Below are 24977 nucleotides of genomic sequence, written 5' to 3' on the forward strand. Positions count from 1 at the left end.
AACAGTTGTAGCTGTTCTTCTTGCCATTGTTCTACAAAATGAAGTTGCTTATGAATTCTTGAACTATTTTAACAGTCACTTTTATAGCATCTGTATCTTTGTTTTCTCTGCAGCTTACCAAGGTGACCAGTAAAGTTCTCTCTGAGGAGCCAAAAAGCAGACAGCTCATGACTTCTGATCAGGACACTAAAGTTGTGGCTGAACCGCAGGTGCAGCAAGTACAAGAAGTTAAAGACGGTTCTCATCTAGTAAGTATTATAGTAAAAAAATAATTTCACTTAGTTACCTAGTGTAGTCTTTGTTTTGTATATTAAACAAATATGCACTTTTGTTTGGCAGTCTTTAATACAAATTGTAGCCCAAAACGTTCTAATACAGGATGTGGGCGGTACATGGCACCACCACCAAAAATCCTGAGAAATAGCTGTCTAGGTGGCCGTGTTTCCACAACTCCTGGAAATTCACCTTCATGGTACAAAGTTGTTGCTCAGTCTTGGAGTAGTATGCTTCTTTAGTTAACATGTTATGCACTTACTAGTATGCTAAAGCCAGTTGGAGAGGAGGGTTTTTTTAAAAAAAAAAAAACAAAAAACAATTAAAATTAAGTTGCCAACCCTGAAGTCAGTCAAAAGAAAGTGCTAGACTCTCACATGAGGAGAAATTGTACCGGAATAAATCCTGGCATGGATATTTTTAGCTTGAAAGTGTGTTAACTTGTGTAAAATGGTATTTTGCATAGTCAAAGCACTCTGGCAGACTGCACAAAATACATGTTGCAGTGCAGGATCTAATAAATTGCATTATGGGGTTCATGTGGCTTTTGGCAAAATGCATGGTAAATGCAACTTGTGTACAGATTTATAGTGATAGTAGCAAATGTTCCAAAAAACTTAGACATTTGGGTTTGAAATTTTTTTTATTAACCAAATGCAAAATTTGACTTCTTGCATAAATAGTACTTAAATGATTTAAGAGACTAAAATGTAAGTGCTTTGCCTTTAAGGAAAATGTTGCCTTTGGGACTGGGTAGGGGGTAAGTGGGGTAGGGAGGGGGAGCTGCACTTGGGGCAGGGGTAGGAGCAGGGAGCTGTCAATACCTCTAGACTGAGTGGTCTCAGAGTGCTCCTCCAGGCTCCACCAGCAGCTGCTACCCCCTACCCCTGGGGCTGGTAACAGAGCGGGGATGGGAAGCGCTCCCTTCCCACCCTCTGGTGAGGTTGGCCTAGGCCTGCCGCACCCTTCCCCACATTTGGGGACCACTGCACTAGGGGCTTGAGGTGCACTTATATTCAGCACAATGTGTTATCTGATTGATCTTCTCTTAACACTTAAAACATGCTTTGCTAGAGCATATAACAAACAGATCACTAGACCGCTTTAAACTAGTGCACTCTGCTTTTCTCACTTCCACTAATTAAACACATGTATTCTCCAGGTTGTCCTAAAACATGGGCATAAGTGGAGATTGGGGACCTTATTTCTTTTTGGTTGAGTCACTTTGTTGCCTCAATTCTGTTCTGCCTCAAACTCAAATGTAGATGTTTCTCTTCTCTTTAAAATCACAGACCGGAATATACTGAGCCAAATTTAGAGTGACATTATTTCAGATGTGCAGAGTTTTTGTTCTATGCTAAAGTTGCCTCTCCTCAGAATATCTATCTGACTCTAGGGAACAGTCAAAATACCAGTAACTTTCAGTGCTACATCTGGATCTAATAGGTACATCAGTTGTTGCTCTAAAGAAAAGGGTGTCCGCTGATTTGCATTAGTCTCCCACTCTGAGAAGCCACTCACTATACTTTTTGTCTAATGCTAGTTCTTCTAAAATAGTTAAGTGTCCTTAATTAAAACACGTAATGCTAGATGCAAATTTAGAGCCAAATCTCAAATTTCTGCTCTTCCGTATCTGTTTAGAAATGGGATTAACCATCTTCGATTACTTTAGAGAAAACAGATTTCATTTAATGTCTAAACTGTGGTAAAGGAGCTTCTGAAGGCAAACAGTTAACATGAGGTTTGGAAGACTTGAAATGCTATTCATAGCATGAGACCTGAAGATTAAGCATATTCTGTAGTTTTCAGGAGTGGTAAGCTTTTCTTCCTATGAAGTGTCATTATTTTTCAAGCTTTTCATGAACCTATACTAGTATCGTGGTTCTTAGGGTACTGCTCGTGTAGAGCACCTTTGTCAGTGACATAGTATATTGAACTGTGCTTCTGAAGGGCTTTCTTTAAAAGCCATATATTCCCTCTCATACAAAATGTCTGAATGTTTTATTAGTAATTACTTGGTGCTTCCTGTACAGAATCTGGGAATGGTGTCTGTAGATTCATGAGCAAAGCTTGTTACTTCAGTAGAATTCAAGAAACATATAAAGAAATAGGTCATCTAATTTGTAAAACTTTTTATGTAGATGCTTCAAAGAATAATTCCAGCTGAGGTCCTGGCTAAAACATTAACAAGAAAGCACTTTAGATTTTTTTATGAAAATCACTCTTTTTTTCCAGTTTATTTGAATTGAATTACTTTTTAAAGGTTATAAGGCTATATTTCTGTAAACTGGTGCAGAAAGGTGTAGATTACTTCTCTGGACCTCTGTGCACTGGGGGTATTCATCACAACGCGTTGCTGCTTGTGGAGGCCCTACCAGAAACCCTGAGAGCACAAGAACCCAGCTCCCAGGAGCTTATTGGGAATGCGCTGAAACGTATTCTCTAGCCATCCTGGCTGTGCCCCTCAAATGAAGGTTAGGCGTCTGCTTTCTGCCAGTTCATTCTCCCCTTCACAGAATGTCTGTTGGGAGGCTTTTGGAATAGCTGTAGACCTTGGAAAACGTAACTCCTTAGGTACTGGTCTGGAGCCTGGAATGAACCAATGAACCCACAGAAGCGTGTGTTTTGGGTTTTTTTGTTCGTTTTTTTTTAATTTCTGTAAAGGATTAGCGTTTCTCAATAAAATATAGTGACAGTCTTCCTCTGCAAACCTAGATCAAAACTTACAACACACTTGTAACTGCTCCATAGTTTGAGCAGCTAGTGGTCTGCCTCATAGTAAGCAAATAAAGGCACAATTTTTTTTTTGGTAGGACCCCTTTGCCCCTACTATCCCAATGCCCCTACCTAAAAATCTGGCTCTGTGTAGACAAAGTGAACATGTTCACTGGGAATTTCCAAAATTTACTTTAGTCTGGTAATGGCTAAGGGTATGTCTACATAAGGGGTTTAATGCAACTTTTTAGATGCACATCTGGTAACTCACAGTATACAAGTGCCACCAATAGCATGCACCTAATATGCTTGTTCTGTTAGAAATTTCAACATGGTCTGAACACGCGCTAGTAGTTTGCTGCAAACTGGTGGAGTATCATTCTCGGGGGGGGGGGGGGAAATATCCCAAAGTCCTTTGCTGTGTGGCTGAGCAGTGTATATTATGGGATAGTTTTCGCTGTGAATTGTGGGATGCGAAGTGGAAGTTAGGAGGATTCAGATTTTAAACCCCCATGTTCTGTTGTTTCATGTCATGCTTCCTTTTTGGATGAGCATTTTTGCCGTTTTTGAATTGCTTCCTGCCAGCATGGACCCTGAAATGCACTATGCTGCTATGGTGGCAAGTGAGAGTATGCAGGGACTGCCTGGGCTGTATTACAGTGCACACAGCCACACATTCGGCTTTGGTCTTCACCCACCTTACCACCAAGCAGAAGGAAGGAACATTTTAACTGTCTGAGTAGTTGCCGGAAGGTGATCGTGTGCATTTGTCTATTTTGAAAGACAGATGCTGCTGCTTATGGAATCATTTTGGATGCAGCAGAGAGAGTCCCAATTATCATAGCTGTGTTCTGCATAATATTTGAGACCAAGGGGGAAGGCCTTATCAATGCGTGGAGCCGAGGTGCAGAGACTTGCTTGGCAGTTCGAGCAGCCAGCAGGGCATCCTGTAGAGAATACTAGCACGCAGGAGAATACTTTTAGGGATACCTATTGCTCATATTTTGAATCTCCTGGTTGGATGTGTGTCTGTGTATCCAGCTGCTACTCCGTGGTGGGGCAAACTGGGATAAATTTTGATCAGTTCAGTACATTTAAGGCTGGTGGAGGTGGGATATTGGCTATATACGTCTGTAAAACTTTGAATTATTTTAGCTTTATTTAAAGAATTTTGTGTTCCATTAGTGATGAGTGAGAATGGACCAACATGGATTTTAAATCATTTTTATTATGGAACAGTAACAAAGCCAAAAACTTTGCAAATAAAAAAGGTATTTATTATTTAAATACATTTTCCAAAACATTCTGACCAGCAAAAAGCAAACCTTTTAAATAAAACAATGTGAACCAAACTAAAAGTGCAACAATGTAAACAGAGCAAAAATAACAAGTTTGCAGGGGGAAGAGGCTTAAAGTTAGTGTGTCTAGGTTTTACCACTTGTACACAGTCGTTCTGGTGCCAAGGTTCAAAAGTTCTGGACTTCTGGAACCAGTGTTCCTGGTGAGCGGATGTTGGACCTGAGAGGGGAGTGGCCTCTCCAACAAGTGCTGCGTGGATATGGCATTGATGAATTGCTGCTGGTGTCCATAACCAGTATTGTGGCCTAGCAGGATCATGTTTTGTAGGAGAGCATTCTGGTTCAGGATTGCATTCATGAGTTGCTTCTGTGTATTCCTGTCTTTTTTGTCAATGCTTTCCTTAGCCACTGTGATACTTTCCTTGATCACTGCCACAGTCTCCTGGGAGAGATGAATTTCTTTCTTCCTCTATCAGCCAGTGTGGTCTTCGTTTAGGGCTCTGCCATGAATTCGTTGAACATTTTGTCCTGAATCTTCCTTTTTTTGCTCCTTCCTTCTGGTTGGCCAGCCCCTCAACAGTAGCTAGAGGCCCTGTCCTTGATGGTTTGGCTGTTGCAGGTGCTGTGGTTGTGGGAGTATTGAAAGTGGGGAGGGGACACCCAGTTGCTTATTGTTCATAATTCAGACTGGCCATGGTAGCATTTTCATTTATTATGCCTATATGACTTTACCTCCTTAAGACACTTGCCATCTTGGGGAAGCTCAGAGATGGTAAGTGGCCTGCATGTGAGGAGGTGCTGCGTGCACTAGGATTTCTGTATGCTATATGTTTCCTGCTGTGCTTCAGTAGGATGTGGGGGTGGGGTGGGATGGGATGAGTTGAGTTGGAATTATGTTCCAATTTTGGTTTTGCAGTTTTGTTTTAGGCCCTCTGGTGTTGGAGGGATCGGAGATGCATTCAAGGCTGAGCAGAGAGTAATCCCCTGTGGATCCCCATTAGGCTGTCCACACTCTTGATGATGCACTGAGGCAGGTGACCAGGAAGCAGAGAACAGTATTGCTTAAAAAAGGAAAGGGCAGACCAGTGAGGTATTCTGTGAAGTTATTCACCAGAGTGGGCCACCTCAGAAGTACTGCAGGAGAGGAAAGGACTTGCAAGCTAAACTGGGAGGGGAGGGAAGCATGGGTATGCTATACTAGGGATAGATGGGTGTGCAGCTATTCCCTATGGTGTGCAAACTAAAATTGAACAATTCCTCCGTCTTAAATTCTGTTATCTCCCCTGCAAACATGGAGAGAGTGCAGATGGGGTCTTGCTGTGATTGTTAGTGGACTATGTATGTTACAGGGCATTGAAACCTCATCAGGGAACAGTACTGTTTGTACCTTTTTCTGGGCATGTAATGTCCATTTATACCTTACGTAAACTCGGAACACTAACCACATTTATTTTCCTGTAACCACCGTCTAAAAAAACAGTTGCATTTTGCAATAATAAATTGTTTTCATTAATCAAATGTGCTGGGGGGTGGGGTAGAGGCCGTGGCTGCACCATGCAGCTAGCCGCCATTTTGGGCTGGTGAATGGGTGGCATTTTCTAGGTAGGGCAGATGAGGAAAGGAGAAATTAAGATGGACAAGTGACCTCTGTGGCACGGTCCTGAAGACTGTTGATAGCTGTGGCTTGCATGAGGACTGTCACCTGGGCGGAGCAGCCGCCAATTTGGGTACACGTATGGGGTGGCCAACAGGTCAGCATGGACAGAGGGAGGCAGGGGCTAGCTTCTGGCTCACATCTGTCTAAAATGGCTGTGGCCGTGGGGCACCCAGAATAGAAGGCAGAAGGCGTTGTATAGCATGACAATAAATTGTAAAGATAGGTACCTGTTGAAATTCCCTCCAGGGAATCGGACTCTTTGTTTGCAACCTGGCTTTCTAACTGGAACTGAGCCTCTGCTGATGCAGAGCAGGAATCGGTATATGTTGCAGCAGGGCATGACTGCAGCTGACTTTCCAGCTGGCTAGCATTAGGTTTGGGGTCCCAAAAAGATCCTGACTCTCTCAGGAATCAGCACTTCTCCAGCATCCTCCAGTGGGTCTTGCTGGTCATCTCTGGTGGTGGGGAGAGCAGGTTCCACATGGTGTCTTGGATGAGTTGTGCTATAATTGTGTAGGATCCTGTCCAGTTCGTCATAAAATGGGCAGGTCACCTGTCCTCTACCAGATTGTCATTGTCCCTCATTTCAGTGTACATTCTCTTTCTTTTTCCTTCATTGGTCGTTGTCCCAGTGTTGAGTCCAAAATGTCTTTATTCTAGTGGCCAGCCACAAGAGTGTCCTGCACCAATACTTTTCTCCAGATGGCGATGGAAATCCAGGGTCTCAGTATGGCTCCAAGAATAATGATACAGTGGGATCCAGGAGAAAATGAGAATATTTTATCTCTGCTCCAACTGTAGAGGGGGAAGGGATTGTCCTGGGAACTTGACCCCAGAGCAGGAGGATGACACACAAGTGAACAGACAAGTCAGTAATGGGCAACCTGCAGAGCACTGTGGGATAGCCTTTAGAAGCATGGAGGCAGATGCATGCACGTGAACAATAGACTGCACTAATTAAGTTGTAGGAATCCCAGTCCACTTGGCAAGAGGACTCCAGAGTTCCTCAAGTGAGGAGTTTGTGTGCAGTGATGGAATGAATCATGTATACAGCCATTTTCAAACAGGATTAACTTGGTTTGATCCACTTTAAAACTCCTATGTAAACAAGCGCTAAGTGAGGCAGAGGGATTTCTTCAATCTTGTATCTAGGAAACCTCAGTGAATGGACACCATACAACATTTAATGACCAATCAAACTACTTACTGTGTTAGGCTCTTTGAAATAGCTTGGAAACGGTGGAAACCCCATTGTTGGATACTATTAAAATTAGACAAAGCACCTGCAAACTGGCTGTAAGAAACAATCCTACTTTGGCAGAAAACTGAATAAAACTGAACTTTTGCCATCTTTAATGTCAGCAGCTTGGAGAAACTCCCATATCTAAATTTTGTTTTTAAAACATCAGTATACTTTTTAATGAGGATAATAAAATGGCAGTGGTGGAGTCAAGTGATTCTTAGTTTTAGTAGATCTGGGATCCTTATTGTCCAGCCCTGAAGTTTTCTTTAAGTTCCTCTTGTACTAAACTACTATCAGTTCTCGGTATGTCATTTTTTTGGTTTTGTAGTATTTCTATCTGTCATAGTAAGTGGGCCATATTATTCCCATTTTACGGATGAGGAACTGAGGCACAGTAAGAGTAGGTGACATGCCCAAGGTCATAAGCTGAGACAACTGTGAATTGAATTCTCATCTCCTAAGTCATAATTTCATTCTTCAACCGCAAAAGAGGCTGCCTTTGATAGTGGGGTTTTTTTCCCCCAGGTGTTCTAATAGCAGCCCTATGTCAATGCATTTTACCATTCCTAATTTGATTATTCTGTTACTCACTGTAGAGAAGATCCTTAACTTGGGCACAGTTTGTCTGGTTCATCTACTGCTCACGTAATCAGAGTGGTAGCCATGTTAGTCTGTATCAGCAAAACAATGAGGAGTACTTGTGGCACCTTACACACTAGCAAAGTTATTTGGGCATAAGCTTTCGTCGGCTAAAACCCACTTCATCAGATGCATGGAGTGGAAAATACAGTAGGAAGAGATATATAAATTGTACATGAAAAGATGGGAGTTGCCTTACCAATTCTAATGAGAATTGAATTGTCTCTTCAGTGTAGATGAGCATTTTGAGTGAGGATTTCTTAGCAGGGAAAAAAAATCTCTGTAAAATCTGAAATTTTACTAAGTAGAAAATTAAAGAAACAAAGTACAATATGTTCTCTTTAGCAACTTAAGACTAAACATGGGAAAGAACTAAACTAGCAACTTGTCAATAAAGTTTATTTTTCATGTTTTTTTTCTCCATCCTGCCTTAGAATCACCAGAACATACATAAAGAAAATGGTATGGTAAAGCCATAGTAAGTGTTGTCTTGGCCACAGAATTTCCCATTTTGTTTTCCTGTTAATGTAAATAGTAGAATTGCTTGCCTGTGAGAGCACTAAATGAAAACTTTCAGATCCAGTAGGCATGCTCTAGTTTTAATGGCACTTTGTTACTCTGTTGTAGCAAGCTTTCTCTTCACATTTTGTTAACATGTCTGTGACGTGTCATTCCATATTCTTTATGAAAATATGCTTATGATATGAATGACATCATTGAGATATGCAAGATGGCTCATGTGAGAGATCCTTGGAAAGGTTATGACTTACTGAATGTGATTATCCTATTTTTATGCCTGTATCATTTCTGTATCTGAAATTGGGAATATTGACTATGTATCTGTACTTCAACTATGCTACTTTGGGTGACACCCACGGCTAATACTTCAGGACGGGTGGCCCATCCGTGAAGACAATGAGCTGTGAAAAGCTTGGCCTTCCTGTGGACTCTCTCTACTGCCACTGACTCGTGGACACTGTGATGCTACAGAGTCAGGTGGTCTTGTCATCTGATACTAAACATTACCTGGGACTTGATGTAACTTTCCACTGTAAGGGAAAGCGGGGGGTGGTGGTCAAGTTTGGGAAACAAAGGATTCCCACCTTATGTAAATCCTATTTAAGGGTGTGGAGGAAGGCAAACAGGACTCCTCCTCTCCCTGGCCTGTCTGCCCAAGAGGAGAAAGTGCAAAAGGGAAGGCAAGGGGGGAGTCCAGGCTGAGATGGGGGTCCAGTCTGTAAAGGAATATACCTGGAACTCTGAACCACACAAACTTTGCGAACTGCCTGCAACAATATCTAGGGTGAGAAATACTATTTGTAACCAATGTCTTTAGTGAAACTAGCTTAGTTTGCATGTTTTGATTTCATTTGCTTAGTAATCTGCTTTATTCTGCTTGTTCCCCCTGTACCACTTAAAATCTGCCTTTTATAGTTAATAAAATTTGTTTTGTTTATTATTAAACCCAATTTCTGTAAATTTCTAACCCGGGGACGGTGTAAGAAATGTCTCTCCACATTGAGGGCGGGGGCAAATTTCATAATGTATGTTTGGGTCTGAACTCCAAGGGAGGTGGACATCTGAGTGCTAGGGCAAGTCCCTTAAGATCAGTCTTCCCAGAGCTGATCTGCAGCTTGGTGTGGCCCAACCTGTGTGTCAGAGAAGGTTTTTAAGAGCCTGGCTCAGCAAGACAGGCTAAAGGGGGCCCATGCTGGCAGAACAGGTAGACTCAGTGGTATCTCAGCACATCAGGTGGCTTCCCAATGGGTCCAACCTGTCACAGGGTGTGTTTAGTAAAAGACTTAAACTATTTTGTATGGGTCTTAGGTATATCTGATAACCATCTTTATGAACTGTTACAAAACGAAACAGTGGTTGGGTTTAGCATGTGGGTGCTGGATAGTGTTTGCCTGTGACGTACAGGAGGTCAGACTAGATGATCTGGTGGTCTCTTCTGGTCTTAAACTCTGACTCTATTAACTGCTCTGACATGCTGATCTTACAAATGTTTGGATCATTCACACATGTCATATATTCAATGAAATGTATTCTAATTGGGGAGGAGAGACCACCAGTTCTCTTTTCCAGGAAATGTAGGGGAAAAATGACTCATAATTAAATCTGAGTCAAGTTAGACACAAGCATGTTGAACTCTGTCCCAGGAGAGAATTTGGGGGCGGGGGGAGCGGGTAAAAGGGCGGGGGGCAGCAGATAGTAGCAATGATGCATCAGACTTACTATGCTTAAGAACAGTTCAGCTATAGGGACTTGTGACATTGTTCACAGATTTGGTAACTTGGGCCAAAATAGTGTGTCTTTGTTTCTGTGGCGTCTCAAGGCAAATTTCTTAGAGATTATGCATTCTTTCTAATGGTGAGAGGCTTAGTGTTGAACAGAGTTTCTTCTGAAAATTGACCAGTTTAACTCTTTAGCATGTGCCTGTCTGAAGTTAGAGAGTTGGCTGTCTGTGTGACTTAATGTATTTTAGTCTTTGGTCTCATTTGAGGTATTTCCCAATTTCCCAAATTCAGTTTCTTTTGTTCTGTGGGCAGAACAAATCTTAAGACTAATACAGTGACATACAAAAAATCAGTTGCAAAATTTTCTCTGTAGCAACTATCTTCAAACAAATACACATTGTGTACAAAATAGGGATGGGGGACATCAGATATGAAATCACTTAAAACAAAATATCACACACTTTGCAGAAAGAGAAGGAAACTTGGGACTTTGGACAGCTGATGAACATTGATTTTGGCCTATAAGTCCTTGCTGCAACCACCTCGCAGTGCTGCTCCCCGAGGTAAAAAGAAATCAAACTGGACAAAGATGTGATGTTGCTCAATCCAGACTGGCATCTTCAGCGTTGGTCTTTATTCCAACTGTATCTCTGTAGGGGAAGATTCTTGCTCAGGGATTGCAAATTGATGCCTATCCAATTTCTGTGCTTACACACTAGTTAATGCAAGGACCAGATCACTTGATACTTAGGTCACGAAAGCTTATGCTCAGATAAATTTGTTAGTCTCTAAGGTGCCACAAGTACTCCTTTTCTTTTTGCGAATACAGACTAACCCGGCTGCTACTCTGAAACATGTCATTATTCTTCTAGGAATACTTTCTCCTACAATGGCTCACCTGCAAATTCTTGAAATATCTTTTTTAAAAGGCCATCTGCATGCTCAATTCTTATAGTAAGATATCTCTCCCCCAGTACTAACATAAGCTCCTGATGAACTTTGGAATAATTAAGACTTGTTATGATATCCTTTTGTACCTTTCCTACCTTGTCTCTTCTATAGGATGTCTTCAGATAGTGTGGTTAAATCTTACCAGTTCCATAACAGTAAAGGAGCAGGGGTATGTTCTCATGTTTCCTACATTGGAAACCTGCATGTTGCAGTTTTTCCTTGTAAATTTGTTACTAATAAATAGCATATTACAAAGGGATCGAAATGTTTAGTTTTTGGAAATGACTGTTTTTACTTTCTTGTATTGTCTTTTTCTTGAAAGCAGTCCATGTCTCCAGGTGTTTGTAGGTCTTATACATTTTTTCGGCAGTGGCCAGCATCTCACTGGTGAGTCATCTTCTCTTTAGAGTTCTGAAGATTAGAGCTTTCATGTTCGTCGCAGTCTGGGAGTGCAAGCTCAGTAGTGGGAATCTGGTAGAAAACATTTTACTAAAGTAAAAGGATTATAGGTAATTCTCCCCACTGACAGTCTTTCCAAAAGAGTTTACTCCTTGTTTGGCACGCATTAAATTTAATGGAAAATAGAGGAGAAATTAATAGCAAGGTATTTGCACAAAGATCTAGTGCAACACCTGGAAGACTGTTGTACAACTTTGTACCCCATAGTACACTAAGTAGACTGGAAAAACTTAGAATCTTCTCTACCTTTGCCACAAAGATAGTGAAATATCTCAGGCAATAGTAAGGTGGGGAAGTTATAAAGAAGAATTTAAAAAAAATGTAGTAATCTGAACTGTATAAAATTGGGAATAGACAAAGTAGAGATAGCTGAGCAATCTGAGAATGTGATGGTGGGTTTATTTAAACTGAAGCATTGTGTGTTTAATACAATTTTGGAAACTTCTTTCAGAACTTGAAAACTGTTTGCCCGACCAAGCAAACAAGTAAGAATCTTTCCTAGACGAGTGTCAACTTAAGCAGCATGTGTTCTTTAAATAATCTTTTCTTTTCTTTTTTAAGCACTCAGGTTCCAGTTTCTATGGTTGCACAGAGAATCTTCTAAACCTGAACTAAGTGTGAAACAATACAGGGTCATCTTCCTGAGTCTGCAGGCATGGGACCATCACCTGTGCTGCTGTTCAGAACTTGTTAGGCAGCAGCAGAGTAAAAGTTAATTGCGGCATTTTAACTGACAAGACTTGACTTACAGTCTCCTAGGTGGCCATGAAACTTCTGAGTAGGTCGGTTTCATGCTGATGGTTCTTGGGAAAGCTGTGAGCAACAGCAGAATAAGACTGTCTGTTTTCCAAGTAAAACTGAAAAGATGCTGGGAGATGGGTAACTTGGTTAGACTCTCACTACCGCTTATGGAGAATCTTGGAATTTATGAAACGGATGACAGGAATAGACACTGTTCCTTCCAGTATCAGAGGAATTTTTGTGGTAACAGTGGACAAACATTTCACATTAGTCTTGCATACTAGCCACAGGCTATAAAAGACTGGCATTCCCTAGGCTGTGCCAAGAGTATTTTGGTTGTAAGCCAAACCCAGATGATGGGAGGTTGGTTCTGTTTATCATCCCTGGAAAACGGGACCTGGAACACTTAGTCCTGGTAAATGTGTCAAGCCTTGTGGAAAGGATGAATGGGAGAGTGGGCGGATGGAAGAACACCTAGCTGTGGATGGGAAGTAGGGGAATTACTGTTGGGGTAAAATAGAAAAGAGAAGTAGAATAGGTGAGCAAGTGAGGTGGGTTGTTTGGTTTGTTTGTGGTTTTTTTTGTTTTTGTCGGCAAAAATGGCGTGGACAAATGGAGGAGGAGGTAGAACTACCATGTAAGTAAAGAGCTGGAGAGAGAAGAGGAAATACACACTGAAAACAGTGCAGGAAAGATATTCTCTTGTAGGAAAGAAGAGTAAAGTGAAGCCCAAGAAAGGAAAGCAAGAGACCATTTAAAATAAGTAAACCTACTCCTTTAAATTATAGAGGAGCGGTGACCTCGGCATTTTTGCTTTATGATAAGGACAACTAAGCTTGGTCAGAATTTGAAAGCCCTGAAAAAAGGAAGTAAAAATTATGTAGATAAAACTACAACAGATATTTAGATATGTTGCAGGGCTTTCTGTTTTAGAAAGTTAATGCATTTAATAGAGCACTTAGAGTGAACTAAAATAACAATGAAGTACCTAAGCATGCTGCGGTATTGGTTCATTAAAGCTGTTTCCCTTTAAACCTGCAAGCGCGTCAGATGTACTGGAGCTGTAAAAGGGGGAATAACAAGTTGCCTGAATAATTTTGCTATATTTACAGCTACTTTTGGACAAGCTATTGTTTTGTATTGATATATTAATTTAAAAAAAAATTGTTTGGAGGAGAGGGATTTGGATAGCTTATGACTCTTCACTACAAGAGTTGTGACCTAAATTCACTTTTTCTAAAAAGTAGTATCTTAGTCTATATTCACTTTTATAGAACCACTGTTGGGGTATAGTCATGTGCACAACCGCTTCAGTAATACTTTTTCCTGTGTTCTTTAAATCTGAATCAAACTTGCGTGTAGCTCTGCTTTAGCTATTGATGGTCATATCTGCAACTTCAAGGAAACTAGGTTTAGGGCATGCTTGCACTTTGGTAAAGTCATAGTTAAACTAAAAAGAAAAGGAGTACTTGTGGCACCTTAGAGACTAACAAATTTATTTGAGCATAAGCTTTCGTGAGCTACTTCAAAGTAAGCTGTAGCTCACAAAAGCTTATGCTCAAATAAATGAGCTGTAGCTCACGAAAGCTTATGCTCAAATAAATTGGTTAGTCTCTGAGGTGCCACAAGTACTCCTTTTCTTTCTGCGGATACAGACTAACGTGGTTGCTACTCTAAAACCTGTCATAGTTAAAGTAGTTTGGTTTAAGACAACTTTGCTCAGGAAATGTAGCAATTAAATGCTCACAGATCTTAAAATATTAGCGAAGTCTGCTATGTTTTGGTTTGGAAAACTTTGACTTAGCTACTACAGGACATATAATGAAACATTAAAATATTGCTCTGTAATTGGGATTTGGACTTTGAGTGGCAATGGCATATGAGCTCCCTGCACGGTTTTAAATGTACTATTTTTGGCATCTGGGTGTTGGCTTGTCTTTTCAGAAGCAGTAGAAAGTTAGTTAGATGTGCAAGAAGGCGATTTGCAATGTGAGCTCTCCAGTAGTACAGCTGCTTAAACATGGGTTGCTGCTTCAGTAAAGAACTAACTACCAGCAAAAATAATGAAAAAACTGGCCTGTTACAAAAATCTGTGGAAGAGGAGGCACCAGAAAACAGGATAAGTAAAACTTTACCTTCAATTTTAGAAACTGTGGAAAGTAAGGAGCTGCACGCAGTAGAAAAGACAGCTAACGGGACAGCTGCTTTAGTCAGCATTGAGTGCATTCATACCGATAATTGCATGGAGTCAAATCCTAAACATGGGTTCTGGGGTAGGAAAACAAAGTATCCTTCATACAAAAGTGTGGACAACACTGACCATGAGCAAGTCACTAAAAGGAAGTATAACAGACCTTTTAACTTTTTTCTTTCATTTAGTCATATCCTAAAGGTCTTTAACAGATATGAACATTTGGAAAAGAGTAAAGAAAAGGAAGACTGGGATGGCAGTGAAAGAATAATTGAAAATACCAATAGGAATACTCAGTGTACAAATAATACAGAAGTCTCTCAATGTAATAGTCCTAACGGAAACAAATATATTACAGCCAGAGAGCCATGTTGCTCATTGGACTGTATTCCTCCTTCATGGGAACCAGTGGCTCTAGGTCAAAGCTCCCAGGAAGAAACTTTGTTAAATATGAGTTATCTGGAATATTACCCAGTTAAATGTGAATATTCACGAACACAGAATGAAACAGTGGAGTATGTTCAAGACAACAGTCGTGACAGCTATAGAAAGTTTTCAGATACATTACACAGGCAAACAGCAGTTCCAGCTTTTACCTATATTGATATAGACCATAGGCAACGTAGAAGAGATAAGGAGTTTTATAGTATTTGTATTGTAGATGCTGAAGATCTGAAAGTGGATGAAGAGATGCCAGCTACCGAGCATGGAGCAATGGCAGCAGACATAGATAATTCAGCTGTCACAGTTGAAGGAATGTGCAATGTGGTATGCCCTCGAGACACTAGGAAAGAATTTCCAATCCTGCGGTCAGTACAAGTAGAAGCAGAGTTTAATACACAAAAAGAATTGTCTGTAGGTGAAGAGGAGCATAGGTCAAACCTGCAAAAAAATGAAACAAAGGAGTATTATCATATGGACGTCCAGTCATCTTATACAGGCTTACTGGATAGCAGCTGTCAGACATATAGGCTAAATATGGACTCTCTAGCAACAGATGGTTTAAGAGCACTAGTATATGATGAAGAGTTTCGTGAAAATAGAATTCAAAGATTGGATATACTAGATAGTAGTGTCAGTTTGAATGAATCAATTAATAAAAACAATGAGTCTGTAAAATTTGTGAATGCTCTTAGAGAAGAACAATATTGTCCTTATTCAAAAGGTGTGAAACATGTTGACAGCTCCACTTCTGACATCTTCTTGGCTTTAAATCCTAAAGAATATAATTTAGGAAAGACTGAGAGAAACTGTAACACTGAGACCACACCATTTCATTTAAGTGAACGTTTACTGAAAACTGAAAAGGAAGCAAAGACTAAACAAAAATTAGATACTACAAGTAACTTACATTTTCGCTTAAAATTTCAGAAAACAGACAGTGATTCCTTTTCAGCGACTCAAGATCTGGAAAACCTTAGCCAAGAGGATTCCCTATTAAAGCCAGAAAGTAAACTAAATTCTAATGAGAAGACAAACACATTTCAGACAATGTACTGTGAATTTAGAAAAGAGGCCCCTTTTACTTCTTGTGAATGTGACAGCAAATTGGAACAGCTCCTGGAAGATAAAGAGAAATACACAGATGAAATTTTGTGTAGTTTGGAAAATGTTTTGGGTGCAAACGTGATTAAAGTGCCCTCAACATTAAAGAGTGTTTTAGATTTTCAAACTGATATGAAAGGCAGCACTGAAACAAAAATACTGTCAAATGTTTTAAGTCCTAATACCATAAAAGATGACAATCATGTGAGCATCATTGGGCAAACTCCCTCATATCAAGCAGATAACATTCCTGTGGAAACTGGTTGTCTGAGAAGGACCTCATTAAGGGTAAGAAATCATACTTTAGCATCTTGCAAACCACATAACATAAGTACACATGAAATAATCCAAAAGGAAAACAGTCTAGAATGTCAGCTTTCACCAGCACTGCCAGAAAATAAAGGTAAATTATATGACTATTCCAGTTCATTTAACAAAAACAGTATTTCCTCTGTATCTTTGCTGGCATATTCAAATGTGAATAAAATGGACTTGAATTATAAACAAGATGAACTATGGGATAAATGTTCATTTCATGCAGTGGAAAATGAATTGAGTGCTGGAACTGACCCTGCCAGATTAACAAGTGGTGGTGTAGAAATGGTGAAACAACCAAAACTAGAAATGCTTCAACGGGGGACCATTAATAATGAAACAGAAAATAGTGAGCCAGATTTTGAAGTTACCATTTTTGATCATGACAGTAATACACTAAGTCTCAATGGAGACATAATACATAATCAGAATGTTTTCTCAGTTATGCATGATAGACCTGTAACTTTGGAAGACTGTACAGATGATAGATTAAAAATGAGGAACAGTTTCAGAAATCATCAAAGAGCTAGTAATCCTATATTTGGATCTCCTAGCTATCTGTCTCCATCAAGCCAAAGATCCTATTCAGATGTTCTTCAGAAACCAGTGGGAAAGTGTGATGTGACAGATAACTGTGACTATACAGAATTAGACCCAGTTTACGTTAAAAGGTCTACTGAACCTTTGGCTGAAAAACTTCCAGAAACTTATGAAAAATGTGTTTCAGATCTACAGGAACCAGAATTTCAAAGGGGTGAAGAAAACCTGTGTCACAATCTGTCAAAGGAAGAAAACGTTGATGTTTCTAATACATCAGCTGACTATGCAGAAGCACAAACAAGTGAGAATATAAAGTGGTTGGGAACAAAGAACACTGAATCTGAAAACAGCAGTTACATTCTAGATGCTAAGATGAAAAGTTTGAGAAAACTTTCCACCGCAAATCATGAACATACTGAAACTTGTGATCTGAACACATCTGATAAATCTTTTTGTGGGGTTTATACTGACCCAGGGCAGGTAGATAGATATGCTGCTACTCCTTCATATGCATTACCTGATATCCCAGTTGGTGCTAGAGAACTTTGGCAAGGCAATGAGAAGTGTGTTCTAGATCTGATGGGAGATACTTTGAATGAATCAGAAAATACCTGTAAGCTGGATACACAAAATTCCCAAGATGAAATGGGTTCACAGTTCTTAACTCTGCAGGCTGATAATGCTGATTTTACAAGTCAGATACTTTCTAACACCATCTTTAGTGGTGGTAATGAATATCTGATGGACTATTCATGGAATACTGATACTTCTAACACAGTTATGGAGAATGACCGACAACACGTAACTGAGAATTTCCAGAACCAACCTCAAGATTTGACAGTTTCTTCATTTGCTGTAGAAAGAGATCCTTATCAGTTGCTAGTAGCAAAAAATGGTGGTATTTGGGGATGGCAAGATGCAGAATTTGTAAGTATTTTTATAAGCATGATTTGATCATTTACGGTATATTAAACTTTAAAATGTGGCTCTTGAAATTGGGAGTTGGAGTAAATCTGAAGTCCAACTTATGATTTGATTAAACAGCGCAAGTTTCATATACTCTTTCAAAAAGTGTATTGATCAGTTTTGGCTCAATAAAATGAAGTTATGTCATGCTGATATAGTCCAAAAATGTTACTGACCACTGTCAAATCTAAGTCAATGCTGCTTAGAAGTTTAATCCTTGCCAAAGTATGTGAATTTCCAGAATTGAAAATTGCTGTGTAAATGAGATCATGCTACAACTGTTCATCACAAGTGAGGAAAGCTATCTGAAGATTGTCAGTAGTCCCCTTCACTGTGGTATCTAAGAGCTATATTTATAATCACAAAATAAAATGACATTTTCTATTCTAATGTATTCTACATCACGTATATTAAAAACTGCTGAGAGCCTGCATCACTTAAAGGGAGTTTTAAATCTTAAATCAAACTTTTTCAGAGTAGTTCAGATCAGCCCTGCAGGGTGTTCATTTATTTCAGTGGGAATGCCTCATGTCATGTCAAGATTAATTACATTTTTAGAACCAAGTAAACCTTGTGCCTGCACACTTGACACCAAGTACTCCTCCTCGTGAGGAAGGATGGTACAGTGGTTAGGGCACTAGGCTAGGACATGGGAAATTAGAGTTCAGTTTCTTGCTCTGCCACAGACTTGCTATATGAACTTGGGGAGGTCACTTAGACCCATACTTGAAAAGGTAGTTAGGCATTGCAGTGCTGAGTGGAGCAACACCTAAATACATGTAAAAATTCTGTGCTTTAGTCTCTGTCTCCGTTTCCCATCTGCAAAATGTGGTACTAGCACTTCCCTTCCAGAGGTGTTGCAAATAAATACATGGAGAATTTGACAGAGGTACAATAGTGATGGGGATGCATCCATGCATGCATGCATACACACATACATCTTGCTAATTTACCCCACCCTCCCCACCTCAGTCTCTTGTAGCACAGATCATTCCCACCGTTCTGTCACTCACTTCAGCTCATCAGTTCTCTACGCCCCTCATTTAATCACGTTTCTCTTCCCACCCCAACGCTAAAATTCATCACTTTTGTCTCCTACCAAATCTGTTGCATTATAATGAGTTCCTTGGTGGCAATGGCAGCAACACCACACCCAGCCTGGGTAGGCCTCAAGGCCTTCCTGATGGCAAATGCTTCTCCCTTTCCTTGCTGCTCCACTTTTGCTGTTCCTGGGGCATGGGGGTTCTGCTTTGCCCCCTCCTTTATTTAGGGAGGAGGCTTGTGGAGCTCCTGAAATCTTTAGTTCCTTTCTGGAAAGGTATTAGGAGCTTGGGTATCTTCTGCACACCTTTTGAGGAGGGCATTGTAGAAGTGAGGGAGAAGGAAGAGCTGCACGGCAGCTAAACAGGAATGCACTGGGTTAGGTCTTGGCCAACCGGGGGAGAGAAAAGAACAAACTTGACTTGCAGCTGCTTCTCCAGCTCTGCCTTGGTTCGCTGGCAAAGCAAGTGGAGTTCCACCGACAGGCCCAGTGTATCAGTAGCAGCTGCTCTAACCTTGCCCAGCAATTTCACCACCAGCACCTGATTCACATTTTTAAGGCCCTTTGCAGTCATAAGGGCTGGGAATTTCCTTCTTTTTAAAAATGGAAGTTGATGGCATTGGTCATAATCACTGGGGAAAGCTTCCTGGAAAAGCTGGGAAATAAATAAATAACACCGCATGTCTGAATTCAGCAGCATTTAAAAGTTATTACCTGCCACACACTCATCGCCCTTTTAAACTATTATTGATCTCCTGGTTGTAAAAATGGATGAGTTGGTAGTGTAAATGGAACACAATGGCCTTCAGCACCATTGCCATTGTAGTGATTTCTATAATGGTGCTGGAAACAGTGTTCTCCTATCCTACTTATACTACAAATTGTTTCCATTGCTGGTTAAGGGGGGGGGGGGCATGTAGTGTCAGCAGCAACAATTCAGTTTGCATGTATAGGTGGTGCTAAAGGAACATGCTGAATTGTCTTTTGTTTGTTTTTTTTTGCTACCAATCTTTTGGCCGCCTTCTTGCCAAATGGTATTAGCCAAGTTTTGTCATACATACTTCATATGGTGCTATTTTTCTTCTCCGTTCTCTTTCACAGGAACAGGCAGGGAACAAATCTCCGCTTGAAGTAGAGATGTAACATAAACATTTTGTTAGTAAGCAACGTAAAAGATGTATTAACAAACTTAGGAGTGACAGATCCGTGAAAGCTACAAACATTAGTCCTTGTAGCCTGCAGAAATGTTAAGGTCTACACAATGGTATCATCCTTGCACCGGTAGTTCTGTTACTGTTCCTCCTTTTTTCCCCTCAATCAGTCGTGTGGTGAAGGACCTTGGGATGCCCTCTAGCATTATATGTCAGGTTTCTTTTATGTCACATATATAAATGTGACTCATCTACGAAGTACATAATCCAAAATTTCTTTTCTAGGAGTCAACCAAGGTTTCTGAGTTAAATCCTAATGCAAAGGTATGGGGGAATCATATGTTACATTTGGAAGCTAGTGGTGCCACGGATGGTAGCGTGAACAAACCCTGGGAAGAAATACCTGACCATCCTCCAGATTCCTGCAAAGAAGGTATGACTAATAGTTTAAAAAGCTTCCGTTCTGGTTGAAGTAAACCCAGTCCAGAACTTCCGAGTAATGTCACAAATTTTCTAATGTAAGTCGTAAACACGAAAATGATTAAGAAAACAAGGGTATTCTCAGATTTCTTCTAGAATACAATTCTTTACTGAGGTTTATTTATATAATTCAGTTATTGCAAATGAAAGTTTAGACCTTCATGAAAAATCCACTTCAGACATTTTCTTGTAATCCTTGCTGCAGGACTGGATGCCAATGGTGATGGTGACAAAAAGCAGCAAAATGCAGTGTTAACAGAACTGCAGGAGCCATCGCTAACCGTTCCAGTGTCAGACCAAAGAGATATGAACCCTTTGGCTCTAGATAATTCAGAGTATGAATCGATACATGAAACCACCCAGACAGGTAAGAAAAGAAACTTTCTTTATGCTTCGATAGAAATTAATTGTAAACTGTTTGGCTTGTAGCTGAATAATGAACGTGTATACAGCAGAACCTCCGAGTTACAAAAACCTCGGGAATGGACGTTTGAAAGAACTACCATAACGTTTTGTTCAGAGTTACAAAAGTTCACATCTAAACATTGACTTAATACAACTTTGAAACTTTACTATGCAGAAGAAGAATGCTGCTTTTAACCATCTTAATTTAAATGAAACAAGCACAGAAACAATTGCCTTGTCACCTTTTTTTTAACTTTCCCGTTATTTGTTTAGTAGTTCACATTTAACACAGTATTATACTGTAGTTGCTTTTTTGTCTCCACTGCTGCCTGATTGCATACTTCCGGTTCCAAATGAGGAGTGTGTGTGTGTGGTTGACTGGTCAGTTCATAACTCTGGTGTTCATAAATCTGAGATTCTACTGTACTAGACACAAACATCACAGGAAATAATCACTCTTGCAAGTCAGCCTAAACATCTTACAGAATGTGTTCAAAATCTGAATTCTGTCAAAGTACAGTACAGTTTTCCCTTAAAAATTAGCATGCTAATATAAACCTAATCGGTTCTTGTATGATACTGCATTTTGTGGGTATTAAATCTCTACAATAAGTGTAAGGAGGTGTGCTAATAAGTGTCTAATACTTGTGTGAAGCAAAAGGCAATGTTAGTTGCTATAAAGACTTTTTTTAAAAAAATTAACCATTTGTTTAAATATGAATTTTTCACTTATCCTAATGTGTTGCTTATCCTCTTTTGTTTGTCTTATGAAACTGTTTCACACACATTCTTCTGAGTCCCCCTTGTTATAAGCATCTTAATGAAGCTGTAAATGACCAAACTTTGTCGTGGTGTGTTTCAGTAAAGTTTTCAGACTACTGCAGAAGGGTCTTGCTATACTTACTCTTAACTAGCTCTTTTTTTCAGTATATATTATAATGATTATGTAGCATAGTGTCAGGAATAGATTCCAGTTCTGACTGTTTAGTGGCATAACTAACAGCTTCAGGGATGGGGGAGAAGGAAACTGAAGATAAATGGGAAAAGGTGAATTAAGAAGGAAGGAAAACAAAAGACCGTAATAGTGGTGGTGGGTTCTAGAGATAAGCATATTTTTTCTGCTGAATGGAAAAGATCGTTAAACAGGCAGTAAATGATATAAACTAATGTTCAGTTACTATGTTTGGTCTTTGAACATACCTCCCATTGACCTCATTGGGAGTCTTCACTCTAGAGTGACTTTTAGTATGTAGTCCTAAACTTGTACACTAGCCCAAGGGCAATAATTAGAAATGAAATTCGACCTTCTTGACACAGAGTTTGACATCCCTGCTCTAGGAGACACAAACGTAACATTTTACAATGGGGGGAAAATGTGTCTGTAACCATTTGTACATCAATTACATTTACGAAAATGGTACCGTAAAACTGGTTTGAGTTACAGCAACTACATCTTTTCTTCAGAGTTGTAGTGTTTGTGAATTTGGAACACAGTGGTGAGGGCATTGGTGAAAGTGGATTAGTTCTCAAACTTCATTGGACCTCAGCCCCATTCCGACAACAAATATTACTACACAATCTCAGGAGAGGGTACCTGAGCCGGCCCGAGACCTGCCACCCCATGGGGGAGGGAGGGGCAAAGCCGAAGCCCAAGAGTGTCACCCCTGGGCAGGGGGCCTGTAACTTGAGCCCCTCTGCCCAGGGCTGAAAGCCTCAGACTTTGGCTTCACCATGGGGCTTGGGCGTCAGCTCTGGGTGGCTGGGTTCAGGTTATAGGCCCCCAGCCCAGGGCTGAAGTCTCAGGGGTGGCAGGGCTCAGGCTTTAGCTTCAGGCCTGGGCCCCAGCAAGTCTAACGGCCTCCCTGGTGATCACATTGAAATAATGTTGCAACGCACTTTGGGGTCCCGACCCACAGTTTGAGAACTGCTGATAGTTCACTGCACTGCTTCCTTGATATTTGCAAGGGGTTACTCAACCTTGAATTTACTTAAGTTTCTATTCAGTCTTGTAAAGCTCTTCCAACTGCTTGTGGGCACAGACATCCAGATATGTTGCTTTATTAATCTTTTATATTCCTGATGTAGGGATTATTTATTCCTTACTTTTCTGATTGGTAGTCATTTTTTTAGTATCTAGCGTTCAAGTCTTATTAATGTTGAAAGTTTAGGCTACAGCTGACTCTGGGTATGACTTTTGAAGAAGTTACTTTTTCGAATTTTCTGGCAAAATTCACTTTTAGATTTCACTGTTTCTATTCAATTTAATCATACAACCGTACATCTTCCATACTTAGGAGGAAATGACCAATTGCAGCCAGAAGGTCAGGAAGACCTACGAGAAGTGCTTAAAAAAACCCTGGAGTTCTGCTTATCTAGGTATGTATAATACATAAATATGGGACATCATAGGATAGTAGGATCCTGTTATATATTCCCTTCTATCCCTAAGATGTGATGGGATCTCTATCTTCCAAAAGTAAAAACTTAATGGAAAGGAATAGCAATATGAGAGGAAATGATCCATAGAAAAATTCCAGCATGTAGTGCTACTGAGATATTCTGTAGCTTAAACAGAAATAATGGATTCAATGGAGAAATTACTGGATCAGGTGCTGTGGCTTGTGTTTTATGCAGGAGGTCAACAGTGGTCACTTCTGGCTTTAAAATTAATGAATCTACTGTTCTGAAATTCATAACCCAGTTTTATTCATCACATCTCTGTACTACTTCACTACCTTTTTTGTGAATTTAGATTAAGAGGATAGTGAGACTACTATGAAATAAATCAAATACAATTCATAAGGTTGTTTCTATACCGGAGGGCTTTGATATGCTTGTGCATTCTGCCTATGCATCTGTATTTGACATGAAGTAAATAATTCCTTTTATCCTACATGGTTATAAAACTAATACAAGATGTTAACCTTTGAACTCCTGTGTTACCACTTAAAGTTAACATCCACTTACAATTGACAGTCCATTGAAACAGTGGAATTTTCAGGACCTAGCATATTCAGGAAGATGGATCACTTGCCTCTTCCAAGTATGCGAGCACAATTTGTGGCAGTGAAATGGCTAATGGGTGGTGGTCATTCTAACAATTAGTTTGAAGTGGAACAGCAAAATAATGGTGTTGAGTGGTTCTGATGGAAAATGAGTGAAAATATTTTCTCAAGACAAAGGGTGCTGTAAGAATCTGGTACTTGCTACTTTATGGAGATGGATACAACATTCCACTGTGGGAATTTTTTCTTTGCAAATAATCCTTTTTTGCACATGATGAATTTAATGGGAAACCAGGATTAACCACTTATTTTTCCTTCCAACAGAGAGAATCTTGCCAGTGACATGTACCTTATATCACAGATGGACAGTGATCAGTATGTGCCAATAATGACAGTAGCAAACCTTGATCATGTCAAGAAACTCAGTACTGATATGGATTTGATTGTGGAAGTGCTGAGATGTAAGTAAATCGTGTATTTTGACAGCATTTTTGTTGTACATACTAAATGCTTTAGAACATACTAAATATTTGCAACTTAAATAAGGCCACTTAAAACTATCGAACATTAGCGAATGTTCAGCCTTTCATCTAGTGCTAGCACATTCATATTTCACTGCCTTAGACAGAATTTCATAGTTTTAATTAGATTAAAAGTCTGTCTATACAGTAACAATGAGCATGTTTAAGATGGCTCGAAAGTAACCACATTTTATACTATGACCCTTTACACGAACAGGATCAAAATTGTTTAAAACCAGGTTTATGTAAACCATGCAGGCAGACCTTAAGTGACCTTAAGTCTTTTAAGGTGTAAAACTGCTTCACTTTCTGTTTTCTAAAACCAGATTTTTTTTTCCCCTTTCCTCTTAGCATTGCCTTTAGTCCAAGTGGATGAGAAGGGAGAGAAAGTCAGGCCAAATCAGAATCGTTGCATTGTGATTTTACGTGAAGTACCTGAATCTACACCCATTGAAGTAAGGATTTTGTAGTTCCATGAAACAAATAATGGTTCACCCTCTTGACTCAGGAATTAGCATTCTCCCGTTGACAATAAGAATATACAGAGGGGATGTAACCTACTTTTTAACATTTCTAATGAGATTGCTAGACTTTGGTTTA

The 24977-nt window shown here is 39.9% G+C and overlaps 1 protein-coding gene across 2 annotated transcripts in view; it reads left to right on the forward strand.

Moving 5' to 3' along the window:
* LARP4B (La ribonucleoprotein 4B) overlaps positions 1-24977 on the forward strand; it is a 119358-nt gene that overhangs the window by 57094 nt on the left and 37287 nt on the right. For both annotated transcript variants that reach the window (XM_073334490.2, XM_073334491.2), the window contains exons 2-7: positions 114-248; positions 20252-20399; positions 20652-20813; positions 23146-23227; positions 24181-24317; positions 24729-24832. In XM_073334490.2, coding sequence (XP_073190591.1) covers positions 168-248; positions 20252-20399; positions 20652-20813; positions 23146-23227; positions 24181-24317; positions 24729-24832 — 714 coding nt within the window. In that variant the 5' untranslated portion in view covers positions 114-167. The remainder of the gene's footprint in view (positions 1-113; positions 249-20251; positions 20400-20651; positions 20814-23145; positions 23228-24180; positions 24318-24728; positions 24833-24977) is intronic.

The sequence above is a fragment of the Lepidochelys kempii genome, chromosome 2 (assembly GCF_965140285.1).
Source record: "Lepidochelys kempii isolate rLepKem1 chromosome 2, rLepKem1.hap1, whole genome shotgun sequence".
NCBI lineage: Eukaryota > Metazoa > Chordata > Testudines > Cheloniidae > Lepidochelys > Lepidochelys kempii.